The following is a 23142-nucleotide window of genomic DNA, read 5'->3' on the forward strand; positions in this document are numbered from 1 at the left end:
GAATGAAATCTGCCTTTCGTCAATGCAAAAGAAATCCCTCCTAGTCTAACAGCAGTAATTATAAGAGATAGCCCTGTGCTTCAGCAGAGCAGATGAAGCAATATGTGTTTGGAAACTGAATTGAGAGGGGCTGCAAAGTTGTCACCCCACCTCCCTTTTCCTCAAAAAAAAAAAGTCACAACTGGCCTCTTCCTGATATCTGAAATTCTATCATGGCATTTGTACATAACTGTTAAGTCATTTTTCAGTCATGTCTGACTCTTTGGGGCCCCAGTTGGGGTTTTCTTGGCAGAGACACTACAATGGTTTGCCATTTCCCTCTCCAGCTAATTTTACAAAAGAGAAAACTGAGGCAAACAAGGTCAAGTGACTTGCCCAGGGTCACACAACTAGCAAGGGTCTGAGCCTAGATTTGAACTCACAAAGATGAGTCTTCCTGACTCCCCGCCAGCGCTCTAATCCACTGTGCCACCTAGCTGTCCTGCTTTGTACGTAATCGGTATCCCATAAAGGTTTATTAATGACCATGCTACAGCTTCTCCAAGAATACCATCTTCTTGGTCCATGCCAGGTGAAACCAGATTAAAACAAGAACCTTTTACTTTTTTTTTTAAACAGCAAATTCCCTTGAAATAGGGTTAGAGGGTTAATTGATTCCAATTCAATAAAGATGTATTAAATGCCTACTTTGTGCAAGGTACCATGCTAAGCACTGGGGACACTCATGGCAATATTTCCATGGATCTGTGATCTTATCCACACTAGGATTCCCAGTGCTGGTTGGTGTAGACAGTGAGATATTTGCTAGGTTATGCCATTGCTCCTCCAGAGCATTCACTCATCATATTAAAGGTCTTAGCATATTTAATAGGTACCATTAGAATTCATGGGCCATCTATCCATTATTCTCACTTCTTTTTGTGACTTTGTTTCCTTGGTATCCCTTATGAAACTTCATGCCTCGAGATCAATAAAGTGGGCTCACCTGTCCCCACCAGGCATGCATGCCTCATTTGTCCTTTAAGTAACCCACAACTTTGTTTCCTCATGAACTGTATGATTTTCAGCTACATAGAATCTCTGGGAGAACCCTTGGGTTAGAAGGATATGGCTATGTTAGGAAGCATGTGCTATACAATTAATCATTCAAATACAATCCAGCCTGACTTCTTCTTCTTCTTCAATTTTAAGTCCAACTCATCTTGTATTTGCAGATCCCATTCCCAAAATACTCAATGATGTATTAACTCAGTGAACCAGTCATCAGGGTCTGGGAAAGAGGCATTTTTCTTCTACTTAGGCTCTCCTATATGGATTATTAGGCTAGTCTCTTTTGATTAGTCATGGGTCTCATTGAGGAAGCCCTATAATGTTGGGGAGCTTAGTGAAATTAGCCCAATATCATCTATAAATAGGAGCATCAGTAGGAGCTCACCATCTATAGGGAATCCCTCTTCCATTTGTATTGTATACATGTATTTGTATGCATCTTGTATTCTGTGTACTTTTTAGTCCATTTGGGTGACTGTATAGATGAGGTCTGCTGAACAGAATTGTTTATGGAAGTTTCACAGTTGCCATCTCATTTTACCTCAGATCCCATTGATTAGCATGTAAATCATTCTCATAAACATTTTACAAAGCTGAGAAAGCTGAGATGTGGATGAATAGTTACTGATGCTCTCTTGATCAGCTTTTGGGATTATTAAGATTATATATGTTCTTTTTCATTTTTTTCCCTATCATGTAATAATAGTGATAATAAATACTAGCATTTACATAGTGCTTTAAGGTTTACAAAGCACTTAACAAATATCATCTGATTGGGAGCAATGATTATTTCTCTCTTGTATTAATAACTAATTATTAAACTAGGACCAAGGCTTTTCTCCTTTTCGACTTATTCATCCAGAAATCAATCAGTTTGGGAAATCTTGGGCAAAAACAGTGGATTCCTGTTCATTATGTTTACTCAGACAGGTCTGGGAGAATGTGGATTCTCCCTTTTTTCAGACAGGTGATATGGAAATTGATGTCTCTTTGACCAAAACTTGGGTGATTCAAGTTCATAGCCCAAGACCCTCATTAGAATGAGTCTACATCTCATTGCAATGTTTGTTCTCTCTCATCAATTATTAACCAATCAGAGTTGATTGCCACCCTCAGAAACAACCCCTCTTCCAAGGACATATAAACTGTGAATCCACTGCCATGAGGGGTCTTTGGCATTCTAGAGTGCCTCTGACCTCTTTTTAGTAATAGACATGCTAGCCTTATTAATAAAATGATTATGTTACCCAGAAGTTAGGTATCTCAAACTTTTTAAATGTCATAGATCGTCACAACAACCCTAAGAGGTGCTATTATTATCCTTTTTTTTTTTTACAGAAAAGTAAACTAAGGCAGATGAGGTTAAGTAACTTGCCCAGAGTTACACAGTTCATAACTGTCTAGGGCAAGATATGAACTCAGGCCTCCCTGACTTCGGATCCAATCCTCTATCCATCCTGCACCCTAGTAGTTTATAAACTGCAAAACAATCCCTCAATGCTTTAAAAATTGAGTCATTCCCAGCATAGAATTCCTCATTGTATTTGATCTAGTACAACCACTTTCCCATGTTTTGGGGAGTACAGAGAAGATGGAGAAACAAAGGCAAAAACCTACCAATCTCTGCCCTCAAGTAGTTTCCATTCACTCTGCCTTATACAGCTCTGCCCTGTGAAGTGGATGACCACAGTCCTCACATGCACAGAGAAGGTAATAATTTAGATTTAGCAGATGAGCAGAGACAAATGAGCTAAGATACATCAAAGTTAAACTTCTGAAGGAACCAGGAATTCATTGTAAGTTGGCATCACTTCAGAAGGAAGGACCTCTAGGTACTTGTTAAAAATCTGGAAGGTTTAAAAAAAATCAGCTAGAGATAATTACCACTTACTTGGCCAGTACCCACACCCTTACAACGTCTCTTAAACGAGATTCATCGGAGAGAGATAGTGATATGGTAATTACCACTTTCATATGAGATAGTCCCAGGCCCTCTTCTGTGTGGGAATGGCTGTTATTCCCATCTCACAGAAGGGCACACTGAGGGCTGGAAGAAGTGATGAGCATCAAAACAGCTTCACTGCCTGAGCCAGTGACTTGGTCACATCTTCCCAATGGGTTCTCTTGTCTCCACATTTCTTTCCAGTGCCAAGAGAGACAATGAATGGGTCCTGATAGACTGGAGAGTGTTAGGGGCCTTTTGCTGGCTGCCTGATGGGGGAAGAGGGGAGGAGAAGGGGTCCCTCACTCTAATGCTACCCCACCCCAGTCTGTCATGCTAGAAGCAAAAATCACTGACCTTGCTTTATCTTTCAATTCTCTCCTCCCTCCATCCCAGGGGTGCCCGCTATTCATTCCTGCAAGAGAATCCTGTACAGACACCATGTTTAGTAAGCCTGTGATTGATGCAAATGAAATACAAAAGAGAGGGGGCTACCTTCATATTTAGTTCTCCTCCCTGCTACTGCTAGGTAGAGATATCCCCGAAGAAAGGGCAGTTTAACCATCTCCCCCCATTTTCCAGGGGCCACCCACAGGGACAGTGTGGTGTGATGAATAGGTTGGTAAACTCAGAGTCAATATGATCTGGATTCAAATCTTGCCTCAGATGATCACCAGCATCATGACTTTGGGTAAGTCATTTAACCTCTTATTTCCTTGTCTATAAAAAGAAAATTATAATACCACCTACGTCATGAGATGAAGATTGAATGAGATACGGCTAGGTATTAGTGCAAATAACGCATCCCCCAACGCAGTTACATTGTTTGAATTCACACTATTTGAAGTAATGATATGTAAAATATGGTAATTGGCTCTAGTCCAGTAGAAATATGCAATGAAAATTCTAATAATGCAACTACTTCCCAGGATTCACCATTCACACTGATGGGGACCCAGCCATATGTCCTGTACGTAGCTAGTTCCTATCTAGTTATTTGCATATTGTGTCTCCCATTAGATTGTAAGCTCCTTGAAGTCAGGGCTACTTTTATCTTCCTTTGTACCCCTAGTGGTTAGCACAGCACCAGGCTCATAGCAGATGCTTAATATGCGTTTATTGACTGAATGACCATAAAGTACATAGTGTGGGTTGTACTCTTTCAAGCCCTATATAAACATCTGTTATGATCGTTGCCCTGGCTGCTGGGAGGTCCTCATCTCCAATTAGGTTATAGATCACTCTGGAAGAGGCTACAGGACCAGATCATCGTTAGACACATTAGATCCTAAAAGCCTAGGTTTAGATTTGGATCCCACACAGAGGCGCTGACAGACTGGCCATTTGGAGGCAGGAGAATAATGCAAATTAAATCTTTTTTTTGGGGGGGCCATTTGGGGTATTAAGACCTGCTACTTCCTTCTTGATAACGCTAAGGCTATTTTCTCTCAGAGAAAACTGAGCATCTTCAGGTTGTTTCTATATCCTCACCACCTTCCCAGCAGGGTTAAAAGAAAGGAAGAAAGAAAGAAAGAAAGAAAGAAAGAAAGAAAGAAAGAAAGAAAGAAAGAAAGAAAGAAAGAAAGAAAGAAAGAAAGAAAGAAGGAAGGAAGGAAGGAAGGAAGGAAGGAAGGAAGGAAGGAAGGAAGGAAAGGAAGGAAGAAAGAAAGAAAGAAAGAAAGAAAGAAAGAAGAAAGAAAGAAGAAAGAAAGAAAGAAAGAAAGAAAGAAAGAAAGAAAGAAAGAAAGAAAGAAAGAAAGAAAGAAAGAAAGAAAGAAAGAAAGAAAGAAAAAGAAAGAAATGCTAGTCTTGGAATCTGGAGACCTGAGTTCATATTCCAGCTCCCACAAGGAGCTAGCTCTGGGACCATGGGACCAAATTCCCTTCATCTCTCTGAGCCTCAGTTTCCTTATTAGCAAAAGAAGGCTAAAACAATTTTATACTGCCTGCCCTATAGAACTGTAGTAATGAAAGCAGATTATCAAGTCGAATGTTTTATAGAAATGGAAATGAGATTGATGGTGATTATCATCATTATGACAAGAAAGAGAGACAGACGCAGGGTCAGGGGTGCTTGGTGCCACGTGGGCTGGTGCATAAGAAAAACAACAAGACTGATTGCTATTTATTGTACATTCCCCTGCCAGTTACTGCGACAAATGAAACCAAGATTAGAGGGATCACCAAGCTCACAGCCACATCCCTGAAAGTGAAACTAGGTGTGGGAGGAGTAGGTGAAAGGTGAACTTCTTTTCTCAGCCTGACATCAGAAGAATCACCTGTGAGAAAGGGCTATGAGATCATTCCTCCTCACTCCTCCCGGCTAACTGAAGAGCTGAGTTTTGAGTGACTCACAGAGTCCCTCCTGATTCCCTTGGGGAGGTTGTATTTCAATCTAATAGATCTTTTTTCTGGCATATTTTTTATTCTCTTGCTAGAAGGGGCATTTCTCCTTTTCCTAATGCCTTGGCTCACTGCTGATATTGAAAAGGCAGTTGGGGGAGTTCACAGCTTTCTCTTCAGGGAATATACACCAGGGGTCCCTAGTTGCTCCCACCAGGAGCCTAGAGGCCATATCACAATTGACCTATGGAAGCCCACCTTCTACCCTCCCTCCTCCTCCTCCTCACTACCCTCCCCCATCTACTGAGCCAACCGAGATACATGGTGGCTATGGCAGATGCCAGGATGTGACTCAGCTTATCAGGATGGCAAGAGTCAACAGTGCTTCATTCCAATCAACCTTTACATCACTCATAACTGTCCTTCGAGGTCAATGCTGGGCATCTGTGGCCTCGGGCTGCCTGTTAGTATTAAATACTCTCTCTCATACACACACCTAATTTCTTTAACTGGTGCCCAGGGACCTTCCCCACCTGTCAGGACCCAGCTTGCTTCAGCTGCCCACCTGGTTTCAGTATGCCACCTGGACCCCAGGGAGAACTCTGTTTCAAGGGTGATGTCACAACTAATTACTGTGAGGGGAAGAAGTTTTCTTGCCCTCTTCCGAACATGAAACATAGCACTTGCTGAGGTTCCTACAGAGGGGGCTCATTAGGGAATGGTTAAATTCCCTGGGCCCCTTACATTTTGAAGATGGTGGTCTTTGGGGAACAGTTTTACCTCCCATTTTTTCTTACACAAATCCAACCTCACAATCAAAGGAACATTCTCAGGAAGTAGCAATGGGCTCCTGAAGGCAGCACACCCTACTGTCCCTCTTCCCCCTTCACAAAGACACCAGTGTCACCTTGGGTTACATCTGCTATTTAGAGGACCTGAGTTCAAATCAGAGTTCAGCTCACTGTACTACCTTGAGCAAATCTGCCCCCTCTCTGGGCCTCAGACACCTCATCTGTAGATTGACTGGGTTGGACTAGGTGACCTCTAAAGGTCCTTTCCATGTCTACGTCTTATAGCCTATGACCTAAATTGGATTGTGAAAAACACCCAAGTTAGTACCACCGCTGCTTCACTTACAATATTCTGATCAACTGACCCCATCATCCTTCCTTCATATGAACACAGGGTTCGACTCACCACACCCTAATGTTTCCCAAGGTTCACCAACACCAGCTCCCCAATATTAGTACCTCTACACACACAGGCACACACACACACACACACACACACACACACACACACACACACATACACACATTAAAGCCCAAACCCCCAGAAGCCAGCATTATGAATTAATCCTTTTGGGGCCAGTCAGTCACCACCAATGCAGCCACTTCTGCAGGCAGCAAGAGCAACAGCAGAAGCCTGAGGAATTCCACTCCACCTTACTCCCCAACCCACAGCTGGTTTCAACCAAAATCATTCCTGACCATGCTCTTTAAAACAAACTAATCAGCACTAAGAACAGAAAGAAGGCATTCTGTGAACAGCACACAGTTGTTGGAGCCTTCCCAACTTTTTATATATTTTGGTTTATCTGCATGTGTGTCATTCTCCCCACCCACCCACCCAACCCTGTCCTCCATTTACCCCTCAATAGATTTAAGTTCCTTAAGGGGCAGGGTTATGTTTGTCTTTGAATTTCCAGTACCTGGCTTACAATGGGCACTTTATGAATGTTTGATGAATGAATCAACACAGTCAGAGCCAAATTCTGGGACAGGGCAGGGTGTCAAAGGCCAATAATGAGAAAGAGGTGAGATAAAGAGGGAACCTCCTTTTATAAAGAAAATGCAAGCCCCTCCTCCCATGCCACCCACCCCAGGATCAAAGTTACTCATGTCTCAAGGTTAAAAATCTGAGCTCTGGTTATCAGCATCAAAAAGCGGGGAGGGGATCTAGATACATTCAGATTGACTTGTTTCCCCTCCACCTCACCACCCCTTCCCCATTCCCCAGCTGCAGATTCAGGGATACTCACCTTCTTCTTTTTCTTCAGAATCACTTTTACTCCATCTACTGATACCATGATGCTCACTTTCTTTTTCTTGATGTTCTTGGCTTTGAATTCATACTGTACAGAAAGAGGAGAAAAACAATTAGGTCAAAGCATCCAAACTGCTAGCTTATTGCCTAGAGAAATGGCTCTAAGTGAAGGACAGAAGGATTGTAGAAATAGGCTGGAAGTCTTAAATTATACTTTAAAGTAAAGATCATTATGATTATTGGATAATGATTAAAAATAGAAAAGCAAATCAGCATTTCAGACTAGCTAAGGAAGAATTAGAAACCCCTGAAGTCAATAACCCACTATTCAATAAATTCAAGAACATATATTACTTGTTGAAGAACCTTCTATTTGACAAGAGCTGCTGGGAGAACTGGAAAACAGATGATAGGAAGGAAATAGGTTTAGACAAGCATCTGATACCATATACCACAATATGTTCAAAATGAACAAATGACACAAATGTTAAAAGTTATACCATAGAAAAGTAAGAAGAGAACCAGCTCAGGCATCTTTCACAGATACGGCACTGGAGAGAATGCTCAACCCGTCAAAGAACAAAGGCAACCTCAGAGATAAAATAGATGATTTTGATCATAGGAAATTGAATTGTATGAATCAATAAAAATCAATGCAATGCTATAGACTGGAAAAATATTTTTATCCAATATCTCTGATGAAGGTCTGGTGTCTGAAACATACATGGAATTAACACAAATATCTAAGACAAAGAACCAAAAGATAGGAACAATTCTGAAATGTATTGAAAATTTTTAACTATGCGTAATATTACTCTCAACTACTAACAGTAAGAGAAACGCAAATCCAAAAACCTGACATTTCATCTTATTTCCTGCAAACTGGAAAATATTTTTTAAAAAATGGAAACTTTCAAACTTGGAGGTGCTATGGAAAGCTGGTCACTTTAGGTTGTAAACTCTTTGAGGTCAGGGACTGTTTGCCTCTTTTTCTGTCCCCAGGGCTTATCATAGTGACTGGCACAGAGTAGGTGCTAAATAAATCTTTAATGAGTGATTTTAATATACTGTTGAAAGAGCTGTGAAAACTGATCCAATCATTCTAGAAAACAATTTGGAATCATGCTAAGAAAGTGACTAAAATGTCCATGCTTTTTGATCCAGAGATCTCACTACCAGGCATATATACCCCTAAGAAAGTCAAAGAAAGTGGGCAAAAGATTCTATATATACCAAAGTATGGATAGCAACACTTTTTGTGGTAGCAAAGAACTGGAAGCAAAATAGATGACTTTTGATTGGGGAAATATTAAATTATAAAGCATAGTAATGAAAGTAATGGAATATTACCACAATCATTGGAAATGATCAATATGGAGAATTTAGAAAACCAAGAGAAGACTTATACAAACAAAAGCAAAGTGAAATCAGAACCAGGAATACAACAAACACAATAACTATGAAAAGGTACATTGACAGTATACAAGGCAAATTAAACTAAATACTGAATAACTAAAAACAACCAGGCCTATCCCTAAAAAAAGAAATGAGAAAATGTACCTTATTCCCTTCATTGGAGAGAGAGAGGGGAGGATGGGTGTGTAATGGTACATTTATAATCAGACAGCTGGTACATGATTAGTTTTACTGAATTGATTTTTTCTCTTCTCTTTATTGCCCTTCCCCCATCCTGTTTTTTTTTTAAACAAGGGATAGCTCACTGAGTAGGGGAAAAGGAGGAATATATTCTGAAATGAAGGTAATATAAAAAAGAAGCCTGAATTAAGCACCTGCTATGTAGCAGGTACTGTACTTAGCATTTTTCTAAATCCTATCTCATTTGATAAATTAAAAAAATTATATATATTTTTTAAAATTTAAAGACATACACTGGGAGTTGGCAAGGGAACTGGGTCATTGCAGCAAAAAAATAATGCAAGTAGTTTGGTGGCTGTAAAAATGGAATGAAAAGATCTTTGGACCAAGAAAGAGATGTTAAATGGGATCTGTTCCATTTCCCTGCATTCAGGCAGGAATATGTCTAACCCAGCTTGCATGGATGAGAATTTGCCCTATAAGTCAATAGAGTAGGTCTGCTGAGAAGGAACAGGATGTAGTGGTAGAGGGTCTGGCTGTGGAGCCAGGAAAGCCTGGGTTCAAGTCCAACAGATGACACCATGGACAAGGCATCCCTAGGAAACTCTAAAAATATAAATTATGGACTAGTAGCTGATCTGTACTGGTGGAGGGAGCTCAAATTTGGGCAGTTCCCATCATAATGACATCACAGATAGGACCCACAACTCCCCCCCACATACACATACCCAAAGAAAGAATAAGGAGATCAAAAGAGCTTCATAGAACGTGACCATTACAAGGCACCTTAGAGGTCATCAAGGCCTAGGGAAATAGGCTCCGCCACCTCCTTTTACGAATGGAGATGGAATGACCTGCCTAAAACCACAAATCTTGTTCGTAGCAATGTCAGGACTAGAACACATATCCACAAACTTCCTAGCACAGGGTTCTTAAGACTCCACAACCCTCCCTCAGGAACCCCCAACAATGTTTGACAATTTGGACAACCAATAAATGTTTCCTTGGGCTACCCTCAATCCAGATCCCCTCCCCCCCTTTTTTTCTAATGTATTGTCTGTATTACCAACATCCCAACATCTGGCATCTATGTGGTATTCCGTCCCCTTCTATATCACTCTCCATTGTTCTTACCAAACCTTTTTTTGACCCACTTCTTTAGAATTCCAAACTCACTCCCAGTCTAGTTTAGAGCTCAGTGCGATCTGCAGTCTTCCTGGGAAAATTCCCCAGTCCATCTTTTCTTTCACATCTAAGTAGCAGTCTCAATCAGTTTCCCCTGGTTTAGCCATCACTAGAAATCTCCTGTGCTATGCCAGAGGTTGAATAATCAGAGAATGTTCCATCAGCTAACCATACACCTGCTTCCCTCTTACAAAGGGGAAGATTGTGGCAATGGGCTAAGGCAGACGGCCTTTCCTCAAGGTCACCTTGGCAGGTTGGTGATGACAACTTTTGCTTTTGAGTGCCTGCCCCTCACTTTCTAGGCTTGGAGCTCAGACTCCTCAGGCCCACGTCCCAGGAAGTCTCTGGGCCCATCCTACTAGGTAGGATGAGAAAGAATAGAACCCCATGAGGCAAGATAGGAGATGGGCCTCCTTGAGCCTACATCAGGACAGGTTGAGCAGAAAATTAGCTTCTTGAGGTCAGGGAGTGGTCCCTTTTTGATGTTGTATCCTCAAAGTCTAACATAGTGTGGGGCACATAGTACGGGCTTGGTAAATCTTTGTTGAATTAAATTGTTGGGAGAGGAGAGGAAAAGTGTGGTAATGTAGAGAGGGGACCAGATTTGGAACCAGAAGACTTGGGATTGAATCTGGTTCTGTTACATACTTATAACCTATAGGATGTGGTGCCTCAGTGTCCTCATCTGTAAAGGGAAGGGGTTAGACTAGATATCTGTGAAGGTCTTTCTAGTGCTAAATCTATGATTCTATCAATCAATAATCAATCAACAAACTTTTATTAAGCTCTTACCAAACACTGTACCAAACACTGTGCTGAGGGCTGGTGGTTACAAGAAAGGCAAAAACACAAAGAAACATTCCTAGTTATTTCCTTTTCTACCAAGACAGAAAGAAAGAAAGAAAGAAAGAAAGAAAGAAAGAAAGAAAGAAAGAAAGAAAGAGAGAAAGAAAGAAAGAAAGAAAAAAAAAAGAAAGAGAAAAAAGGTCATTCAGAGACAGCAGCTACAACTTGGTGAAGGCTAGAGTCATGTCTGGGGCACACACCTTCAGGATATTGTTTCAACCCCCAAGCTGCACCCAATGGGAAACATCCCACTCAGGTGCAGTTAGACACAGGAAATGGAAAGGCCCCCGGGTTGGCAGCACCAACAGGAGAAAGGCTGACTGAGGAAGGTTGACTTTGGCTTTCTGCCCAAAGGGACCTGGAAGAGGTGACAACAAAACACGTTCAGGCTACCCCACAGTCCTCCGGTCTTTAGATAAGCAAAGAATCTCAGACACTTCTGGCTTCTACTCCATAAAAGGGAGATACTCCCAGAATGTGTGTGTGGGAGGAGGGAGGACAGGAGGATACAGTGGCAGAACCCAGATGAAGGACCAATACAATCTCATGCCAGTAACAACAAATACCATCATATGTGAATTCCAAGTAAAACATCAGGGGAACACAAAGTCTGCATTAAGTAGGACAAACTTGGATTTTTAAAACTTCCTGTCCCTTCTCCCTTCTGATGCCTCCTACAAGCCTAATTTACACATTTGGTCCTGCACTGGTGCCCACACTCCTCCTTCTCTCCTTCTCTCTCAACAAAACCAAATCCACAAATATTGGAATGCCTACTCTCTTCAAGATATTGTGCCAAACACTCCTCTCCCCCACCAATTTTCTCTTTTCTTTGCATTTTAACATAAATATAAATATTCAAAACATACTTGTTAAGGACTCACTCTAGGTAATGCAGATATTAAAATGAAGGGGAAAAAAAGCCAGAGTCTCTGGCCCTCAAAGAGCTCACAGTTTAACAAAGAGAATAGGCCATGTAACAAACAGGGAAGAGCTATTATTAAAAAAAATGAGGAAGGACAGATCACTTTCAGTCAGGGCATTCAAGGCAGGCTTGTGGAGTCAACCAATCAGTCAATGAACATTTATTAGGCACATACTATATGTTAAGCACGAGATTAAGTGCTGGGGACAAAGATAGACAAAAGACAGTCCCTTCCCTCAAGGAGCTTACAATCTAATGGAGAAAACAACATGCAAACAATTATGTACAAACAAGCTATGCAGAAGATAAATTGGAAATAACCAAAGTACTGGAATTAACAGGGATTGGGAAGGGCTTCCTGCAGAAGGTGGGGCTTTAGCCATGAAGCCAGGAGGTGGAGGGAGTCACAGCTGAACTGCCCTGAAGGAAGAAAGGGATTTCAGGGGCTGAATCCAGAAGGAAGGAGTGTGTCTCTGAGGTAGGAGATGACCTGAGGGAAAGCCTAGAGGCCAGAGAGGGCCAAGACAAGAACCCAAGACAGCTGTTAATTCATTACTCATTCTGACTAAAATGTAGAATTGTGTGAAGGGGAACAGTTGAAATAAGACTGGAAAGGAAGGTTGAAGCCACACCATGGAAGGCCTTCCTTACATGCCAGTTTAAGGAGATTATATTTCATTCCATAGACAAAAGGAAGCTACTTTAAGGTTTGGGGTGGAGGGTGCTGGGGGAAGGAGGTGTAAGAGCAACTGCTCTCTTTTATGTCCAGAAAAATATAGTTCTATTTGCCTTTCTTAATTAGTCTTCTCCTGGATAGTTCTACTATCTCTTCCTTGGAATCACTGGTGAGCACTCTGAACCTTTAACCTTCTCTATCCCAGGCGCCAAGCCTATGTTCTTCTTCTCGCTATCTGAAATCTGGTTGCTTTCCCGAAAAAGAGTTTTTATAACCTTTGCCATACCATTAATTAAATGGACCTTTTGGGATGGGAGAGTCACATATAATTCAGCAGTGGTGAATGTACCTTCTAGCTGTGCCTTGCGAGGTTGGTGCGCTCAGTTTGAATACCACCAAATATCCACAATGCAAGGTACGGCTTTTCTCTTAAACACTTGATGAAGTCTCCTACAGACCTCTTCTGTGAGCAGGCATTGGAGAGTGCCCAAGAAGGAATATTTGTCCTGTTACAGTGCAGAAGACCCCCTGGGCACCATTAGCGTCAGCTTCAGGGCTAAGGATTGACTTGTGTTATATACAGTTACCATAACCATCAGCAGTTGTTTTCCAACCAGACCAGCATACTTTGGATTGTAGCTGTGATGGAACCCATCAAAATGAATGGAAATCAAGAGTCTGGGAATACTTAAAATACCAAATTTGGCTTATCTAAGTACCATCCCCCTGACTTAGACAAGTGTGCTACGGACTACATTCTCATTCCAGGGAGACAGGTAGAGGGTGGAGAAATGAGCGACCTTTTAGGGAAGGCTCTGCCTTAGTCTAGGAGTGAGTATAGGAGGGTGGACAGGGAGGAAAATATCTTCTTTTCCCCAAGCCATGATCCCCAGAAGCTGCTTAGATTTAATTCCCAGAGTTGCTAGGGAGGAAGCATCTGTTTTCCTGGGTTTGAGCTAGGTAAAAACCAATTCATTCTTTTTTTTGCTCCAGACCTCCAAATGGTTGTGGATGATAAAGGCTCAAAACAAACAGGCTGGCCAGTACCCCCTTTTGTAAGCTTCCCATTGCCTGCCTGGCCTCCCACAAATCTCACGCCAATGGTGGGGTCTGTGCCAACTTGCCCAGCCCCTTCTCTCAACATGAACAAGCTTAACTAGTATATTTGCTTTGGCAGTCTGAACCCAAGCAAGGAGAGAGAGACCCACAGGGACTGACTTTTGATGGAATAATGAAAGCAACCTAAGTCCACTTCCATCAAGCTACTAACATGTGACTGCCGGGGCAGTCGATTCTTTGGGCCGTGAAGTGGGACAACCGTCCTTCAACTTTGTCCAGTAGTCCAGCCCCTCGTGGACCACTGAAATGGATGTGATTGCAGAGAATGAGAGTGGGGAAGGAGGGAGGAGGGCAGCGCCGGAGTGTTCTCTCCAGGTTGGCCATAGTCACTGATTAGTAAACACTGCCAGAAATAGAACAAAATCCAGTTATTAAGAGTACCAGGGACACAAGCATCAGCTTAGCTCTTTGAATAACTCACGGCTGTCTAACATTTCTCCTCTGCCCGCTGGTGTGCCAGCTCCCTCCTACCCAAATGTCTCAGCTCCAATCATTGTGGGGCACTGAAGAAAAGCATGAGGTTGGGACTAAAAGAGGGTGGCTAGGTAACTGGAAGAGAAGCCAAACACCTGTCTGGCTCTTGGATTCCTTTCTGATGTATTGCAGGGGAAAAATGCCTTCCCTGGGTGACAAGCAGACCACCTTAGAAGGAGTCTTTTGATGCCTCTTACAGCCAATTTATCTGCCTAGAAAATGCCCAGGTGCTTTTTGGCAGTCGCTATGTCCGAGACAGAAAGGACGGACCCAGTGGACTGCTGGCTTCTTTGTTGCCTTATTTTCTTTTAAGTGGTTCGGCTGCCACTGTTTCCTCTTTGTGACCCGACCACTAGCTGGACGTTTTGGTACCCGAGGCAAGCAACACAAAGCGGGGCTGGAGCAAGAAACAAGACTTTCATACTTTCTCAAGTCAACATTTAATTCAAAATATGAAAGTAACTTTAGAAGCAATTCAGGCAAATTCAGCTCAGCAAAACAGTGAATTAGTTACTGTAGTGGTTTCTACATTGCTATAGGAGTCTATGGGTTACGTTTATTTTATTGTTTAGTCATTTCAGTCGTGACCAACTCTTTGTGACCTTGTTTAGTGTTTTCTTGGCAAAGGTGCTGGAGTGGTTTGCCATTTTCTTCTCTGGCTCATTTTTACAGATGGGGAAACTGAGGTAAATGGGGGTAAGTTGACTTGCCCAGGGTCACACAATTAATGAGTATCTGAGGTCAGATGCTCTCCCTAAATTTTAGTTCCAAGGGACAACATCCTGTACCATAGGTACAACTCTCTCTGTGACCAAGACTTTATAGAGGTATTAGAGGAAAATCTTGGTCCTAACTCCCTAAATCCATTCAAACGAATGCACTTCCCACAATAATGGGAAGACCAGCTTGTGAATAGAACTGCATTTGAACAGTTATAGAGGGGGAGGCCTCCCCTGCCCTGCTGGAGAAAGCTCGACAAGGGTATGCTCGCTTTTAACATTCTCAAACGAAAATGACCATACTGCTCTGTTTATTGGCTTTCAAGAAAAATGTTTCTTCTTTCCTCCCATTTTTCCTCTAACAACCTATTTAATTAATTAAGCCAGGTGCTATGGGGAATGTGAACAACCATTCAAGTCAATCCAATACTCATTCATTAAGGCCCTACTAGGTGCACCATGTGGAGAGAAGATAGGAAAAGGTCTGGGTCCTCAAGTAGTAGCTCCAATCTAGCTGGAGCAATAAGATACACACACATACAGCTAAAATGGAAGCACCATGAGTTTGCTTCCTGTAACGGACTATTAAATTGGATACATTTAGCAATAATAAGCAATAAAACCCCATAGCAATGGTTTACTCACTTTGGTATTTAATCATACACAGACTGTCTTGTATTATGTCATGTGTTTAAGGCTTGTGTATATGGTTACATTATAACTCCTAGAGGCCAGAAGCCATACATATAGAACCCTCACAGACACAAAGAGACACACAGAAACCCATAGACACCCAGACACACACACACACACACACACACACACACATGTGCAGTTTTAAAAGTTCATAATAATTTAGATTGTTGATACTAAAGAAATCATGGAACGACCAAACAACAACAACAAATACCTTTTTGGGGCAGCTGGATGGCTCAGTGCATAAAGCATGGGGCTGGGGTCAGGAAGACCTGAGTTCAAATCTGACCTCAGATACTTACTAGTTGTGTGCCCCTGGGCAAGTCACTTAACCTCTTTCTGCCTCAGTTTCTTCATCTGTCAAATGGAAACAATAATAGCACTCACTTCCCAAGGTTGTTGGGAAGATCAAATGAGGTACTACGCATAAGGCACTTTGCAAACCTGAAAGTGATCTATAAATGCTAGTTATTATTATTATTATTATTATTATCATCAGAATTCAATGGCCATCAAGTCCAGTCAATGCTTGAACAGGAAACTGGCCAGGAGAGGCCAGATGACCCCTTGCCAGTCATATTGTGGAAGGATCCTTATTCAGGCCATTGAGGTTCCTTCCAACACTTGGATTCTGTGACCCCTGACATATTATCACCCATCTTTTACTTCCTTTGGCTCCAAAGCAGCCTATTCTCCTTGTGGATGGCTTAATTCTTATTCTTTTATTTTAATTTTAATTGATATCTTTTGTTTTTTGCATCACTTTCATTTCCAAATGCTCAATGAGTCATCCCTTACAACAAAAACTGAAGAGAGAGAAAAGTGGTTGAGCAAAATTAACCAACTCTTCAACTGTATCTGACAGTCTATCTGGCATTCCACACTCACAGTCCACCACTTCTGCAAAGAAGGAAGAGAGGTACATCTTCTCATCTCTTCTTTGGGGAAAAGCTTAGTTATTCTACCTGTGTGACATGACATTTTGTTCTTGTTGCTTTTTCCATTTATACTATTGGGGCAATTGTGTTTAAAGCTCCTCTACTTCTTAAAAAGTTTTTCCTTATATCAAGCTTAAATCTGCCTTTCTACAACATTAATCCACTGTTCCTAATTCTGCCCTCTGGGACAAGGTTAAAAAACACTAATCCATCATCCATAAACCCAAGTATAACTTACTAAAACATGTTGTGATCAGTTTAATTTTACTTAAACAAATTACTGTAAATGCACATGAAGGCCTCAAAGTTCACTGTATCCTCCAAGGCACTTGCACCGTTCTGAGCACATGATGTAGCAAGTACTCAAATGCTGGTAGAATTCAACTAGACCTGCCATCATTGGTGGTAGCAGTTTGTAGGGTGGGTTGGCAGTATTGATGAAGCCTCCCTTTTCCTCCAGGCCACCGTGTTAATTCAATTGGCAGTGAGGTGAAGCATGGAGAATGAGCTGTGCCTGGAGGCAGGAAAACCTGGGTTCAAGTCTATCCTCTAATACTTACCAGCTGTGTGACCTTAGACAAGTCACTCAAACTCTGTTTGCCTTAGTTACCTCATCCATAAAATGGGGATGATAATAGCATCTACCTCACAGCATTGTTGTGGGGGTAAAATGAGATGGTATTTGTAAATACAAAAATGTATAATACTGCATAAATGCTAGTTATTGTTATTATTATTATTAATACAGCTTCAGTCCTTGTAGTGCTGGGGATTGGGAAACAGACAACACTGACATTCAGACATTATTCCTATGGCCAGAGCAGACTTCAATTGTTTATCAGAATCTTAAGAAATTCTGGAAAGGTAATAACCAAATCAATTTACTGCTATGTCTCTAAATTTTCATGATTCTTCTCCTGATAGGGCAGAGACAACAATTTTCAGGCTAATTCATTACAGATAGAGTTTGTGTAGGAATGATAGGTGTGTTCCCCAAAAGCTCAGCCTTGGTCTTAATCTTTTTTGGGAAGGAAAGGAATAAATATGCTGCCTTAGGGCATACTCAATCATTATTGAGTTTTAGATCCAAAAGAGACCACAGTGATTGTTTTACAATATAGAGAAATGAAGACTCAGAAGTGAAATGACTTTTTTGAAAATCTATGGTAAGTTGGTGGCAGAGGAGGGTAAGGACCAAGTCTCCTGATTTTCAGTTCCGTGTTCTATCGTATTATGCTTCCAGCCTAGGCTAAAGCTGCTGTGCTCTGGTTACAGACCTGGAGAATAAACAAGAGGAACTCTGTGGTAAGGATGCTTTAAACATAGCACCTGGAGGGGTAAGCAATCATGGGCTTTTTCTGCAGTGGTGGGCTTGTATCAGTATCTGTTCCACCACCATTATAGCCCCCAAAAGACATCACTTGGCAAACTCCCAGAGTCCAGTCTCCCAAGGCAACACAGGCACAAGGCACAAACAGGTCACCTGAACCCAGGAAGAGTCAAAGAGACTCACCCATGAGGGTGAGAGCCTGGGGCTCCTGGATATCCCTGCTTCCCATCCAGTCTGATAACTGCTATCTTTTCACACTCATGGATAAAAAGGAGCCATACTTTGCTTTTGCAAAATGATACCTGGAGAGTGTCACATCCTCCCCCTTCTCTCTTTCTCTCATGGCCTGCAGGTAATTACTGATGCTTCCAATACCTTCTATTTGCTGTTTTCCATGGTCACCATCTTCCCTTGCGTCTGCACAGTGCCTTCTCAAAAGCCTTCGGTGCACCTCCCTGCCTCCCCACTGCATCTAAGATAAAATACAAAATCCTCAATCTGGCATTTGCAGTCCTCTAATACAGGGTATCCCAAAAGGCTTAGTGCAGTTTTAAGCTTTTAATAACAGAAATCTACACTAGGACTTTGGGGACTCCCTGTATATGCTCCCACTGACCTTTCTGGTCTAATTCTATGTTATTCTATATAGGTATTCTCTGTTCTAACCAAAGTAGCCTAAATTATTAGTATTAATAAATAGCTAACATTCATACAGCACTTATTAGGTGCCAAGTACTGTGCTATGTACTTAATAAGTATTATCTCATTCGATGCTCACAATAACCCTGGAAGGTAAATGAGAAAACTAAGGCAAACAGAGGTTAAGTGACTTACCCAGGGTCACACAGCTAGTGTCTGAGGCTGGATTTGAACTCAGGTCATCCTGCCTCTAGGCCCCACACTCTATACATTGTACCACCTAGCTGCCCCAATAATACTAATGACAATTAATGATGATGAGGTTGATGATGATGATGATGATGATGATGATGGCTAGCATTTATATAGTACCTACTATGTATCAGGCGTTGTGCTAAGAGCTTTATAAATACTATCACATTCGATCCTCACAATAACTTGTTGCACAGTAAGGTGGAGCAGAAGAGGGCTAGAACCATGTCTCTAGACTTCGAGTTGTGTTCTACCAATTACTGCTGTGTCTATATGACATCCCATTTCCCACCTCCTTTGCTTTCTCATGTCTATAATGTAGTTCCTCCTTATCCCCGGAGGTCTCTTAGGTTCCCTGACGTCCTTCAAAGCACAGCTTAGGCACTACCTCTTCGATAGGGTCTTTTCTGATTCCCCCAGGTGCTTCCTTCTTCTTGAAATTAATATTTATCATTTCATCAACAAACACTTATTAAGTGCCAGGCACTGGGTAAGGCAATAGGGAGACAAAGACAAACCCTATGGTCTATTGGTAGAAGACAATTTGTACGTGAATCTTTACAACATATGTTTTGAATAGAAGACTATATGTTTAGGAATGAAAGGGTCCTAGCATCTAGGAGGTTGAATTAAGTTAATAAGCATTTATCACACACTTAACTATGTCCCAGATACAGTCTTAGCACTGGGAATATAAATACAAGCAAAAACAAAGATAGTTCTTGCCCTCAAAGAGTTCACATTCTTTTTTTTAAGCAAACATTTATTAATCATATACTAAGTGATAAGTACTATGCTAAATGTTGGTGATACAAAGGTAAAAATGAACCATTCTTGCCCTCAAGGAATTTATGCTGTATTGGGGGAGACAATGTGTACAAAAGTGAATATGTACAGAATATATGTAAACTTAATGTAAGGTAATTTTATTTTTTAATTTTTTATTTTTAATTAATTTATTTTGAATTATCAACAATCACTTCCATAGGCTTTTGAGCTTTAAATTTTTCCCTCCCCACTTCCCTCCCCAAGATGGCGCACAGTCTGATATAGGCTATACATATACATTCCTATTAAACATATTTTCACATTATTGATGTTATAAATAAGAATTAGAATCAATAGGAGGAACCACCAGAAAGAGGAAACAAAACACAACAGAAGAAAAAAACAAATAGTATGCTTCGATCTGCATTCAAAAGGAATTTACATTCTAATGGGAGGAAACAATACATAAAATGAAGCTAAAATACATGGGTATTGAAGATGAAATCTGGGAAAATGAAGCCTAGAGGAAAGAAGATATAGCTAGCCTGGTCCTCCTCCTTAAAATGCGGTCTGAGAAGAACCAATCAGAGAGAGAGAAAGAAGCTGTACGGGTGGAGGGTACTTCCAATGTAAGAAGTCCAGTGAAAAGTGGGAGAAGAGGAGTATTAGGAAATACTTTAAGAAGATGGAATCAGCTGAAAAGAGTTTTGACAGGGAATAAGGAGGGAGTACATTCCAGGCAGAGGAGACAGACTGTGCAAAGTATAGAGATGGGAGATGAAGTGTTGGTGGGGAGGGTGGACAGAAGACCATTTTGGCTGAGCTAAGCAGTGCAGGAAAAGGAACAATAAATAATAAGGTTGAAAAGGTAGGTTGGTCCAGGCTGTGAAGGGCTTTAGAAGTTAAATAAAGAATCTTATATCTGATCCTAGAAGCAGAAAGGAACCATTGCAGTTTAGGGAGTAGAGGAAAGACATGGTCAGATACGCACTTTGGGAAAATCACATTGACAGCAATATGGTGGACTGGAGAGGGGAGAGGCTTGAGGCAGAGAGACCAGTTAGCAGACTTGCAGTAATTCAATCAAGAGGTGATAGAGGATTGTACTAGGGAGGTGATCACATGAGTAGAAAGGAGGTGATGCTGGTGAGAGATCTCATGGAGGTACAAATGGCAAGGTTAGCCAACTGACTGGATATGTGGGGTATGAGGAAGCAGAGAGCCAGGGTAACGTTAACCCGGGTAGTAACTGAAAGGATGGTGGTGCTCTCAACAGAAATGGGGAAATTTGAAAAAGGATAACCTAAAGAGTTTAGTTTTGAACATACTGAGTTTTGAGAAGCCTATGGGACATCCACTACAAAATCTCTAATAGGCAGTTGAACTGTTGTGTCTGGAGCTCAGGAGAAAGACTAGGACCAGACATATGGACTGAGGTGCCATTTGCATCGAGATATTTAAACCTATGGAAGCTAAGAAGGTCACCAAGTTGGAGAGTGTGAGGACAGCGAAGGACAGAGCCTTGGGAAATATGCACAGTTTGGAGGCATGATATGGACAATGCTAGGCCAAGAAAGGAGAAAGAGAAGTGGCAGGTAGGAGAGAACTGTGTCACGAAAACAGAGAGAAAAGACAGTAGCCAGGAGGAGCAGGTAGTTTTTTCAAATGCTACACTTTTGAATGAGAAAGTAAACAGCAAAAGATTAGGCAGTGGGAGAGAACAGTATCAGTTGCGTGATGGGGTGTAGTTACTTATCTGTATACAAATTATGTTTTTCTCCTTCCTTCCCTAGAATGTAACTTCCTTGAAGACAGGTCCATTTTCTTCTTGTCTTTGATTTCCCAGCACTTCACATAGTGCCTGGCACATAGTAGATTCTTTTGTTTTGTTATGAGTAGGTTTCTACTCATACCTTTTATTGAATTGAACTGCATCCTCTGCCATACAGGAATATGATTGTCCCATATGCCCACATCCCCGAAGACTGCTGATACCTTACAAGTCATTTTCCAGATGAGGATGATAAGGACAAAAGACCAAGTGACTTGGTAATTAATAGAAGAGCTGGTATTAATTATGACAGATCTAGGTCTCTTAACTCCTAGCCTAGAGTTCTTTTCTCTACACTGCCTTCTCCACCTCATAATAATTTTGCAAAGCAAGGAAGCCTTTTGCTAAAAAAAAAAAAAGGTACCTCCCCCAATTTGCCTTTTGTGTAAATTCAGATTTTCATCCATTGAGAACCCAGGCCCCAGCTAAGAAAATTCCTGTTACTACTGTAGACTGTCTTGGAGCCCTAATTCCTATTTTATTATAAGAAGCAAAGGGAAGTGAAATCTTGCTAATTACAAATGCTTTCGTGGTGACAGGGCCTTCATATGCTCCCTCACAGAAACATAAGGGCAAAACTTTGACTTTACAGAAATGCTTGCCTTTATCCATCTACCCTCTCCTTTTTCTGGCATGTAACACTCCCTTTCAGTCCTCCTCCCCTCACTGCAACGCCTAATAATTCTCATGCCACAAAATGGAAGGTACTTCAGTGCTACAGTTGTCAGAGACATAAGCTACAGGGTCCTCTGGTATTGAGCTTAGGGACTGGGCTAGGAAGAAGGCCAACAACTTACAATTTGGAAATGTTCAATGGGAAAGGTTCATAAGGGAAGGGAGGGGATGAAAACTGCCTTAAGGCCAGATGTTCCAGGTGAGGAGGAATCTTCCTGGCACCCAGGGACTCGCCTGAGATCATAAAGAGCAAATCAGATGGGAGCCCTCCAAGGAAAGATAGCTGCAACAAGTGTTGACAATTTCAGGGTGCTGGCTCCTGAGAGTACCTGAGTAACAGCTGGTCCCTACAGGGCTGAAGTGACCCAGATCCTGGAACACGGCCTGAATTCCAGTTCTGCCTGGGAACATGTTGACAAGTCACAGGGAACAGAACAACTGAAATGATGAAGGGGACATGAAGGACTGATTCATGAAGCCAGATAAGGACTGTGGCTTTTATTAATAATGTAGTATATTCATAGGCTATTTCTCCCTTTACTGTCTCCCAAGGTACATTAAAAACAAGTATCAAGATCTATTTTTTAAGTGAAAAGAAGTGTTAAAAAAGAGAACAAAATAATTCAAGGTGAGCCAGTTCAAGCCTCTGATATGTAGACCAAGATCCACAAGTTATAAATACTGTGTATTGCCTAGCTGGGGAATTATTGGAGGGAGATACCACAAGTGTCTGTTGGTATTTGGTAAAAACAAGGAATGAACAAGGAACAAGCTTGTGTAGGGGGAATGTAAGCACCAAGGCTAAAAAAAGATTGATGGGGCTTGCAAACTTGCTAGGGAAAGGGCTGGTTAATGGGATAAACTCATGGTTCAGAATGATCTGAGATGTTAAGATGATGCAACCCAGGTAACATGTTTACATTTGAACGGAGGGTCTTTGAGAGAAGATTGCTTACCCTCAAAGAGTAACTAATAGTGAGGACTCAAGGCATGCTGATAGAAGGTGTATTTTGGAATAGTTGGGGGTTCCTGGTATCTCCTAAAAGAGGCAACCACCTATCCCACCTGCCTAAGCAAAGAAAGGGTCCTGTT

General features: G+C 41.5%; 1 protein-coding gene across 2 annotated transcripts in view; it reads right to left on the reverse strand.

Moving 5' to 3' along the window:
- NOS1AP (nitric oxide synthase 1 adaptor protein) overlaps nucleotides 1-23142 on the reverse strand; it is a 364850-nt gene that overhangs the window by 91068 nt on the left and 250640 nt on the right. For both annotated transcript variants that reach the window (XM_020988623.2, XM_020988624.2), the window contains exon 3: nucleotides 7377-7469. In XM_020988623.2, coding sequence (XP_020844282.2) covers nucleotides 7377-7469 — 93 coding nt within the window. The remainder of the gene's footprint in view (nucleotides 1-7376; nucleotides 7470-23142) is intronic.

The sequence above is a fragment of the Phascolarctos cinereus genome, unplaced genomic scaffold (genome assembly GCF_003287225.1).
Source record: "Phascolarctos cinereus isolate Bilbo 61053 unplaced genomic scaffold, phaCin_HiC Scaffold_5;HRSCAF=322, whole genome shotgun sequence".
Classification (NCBI taxonomy): Eukaryota; Metazoa; Chordata; class Mammalia; order Diprotodontia; family Phascolarctidae; genus Phascolarctos; species Phascolarctos cinereus.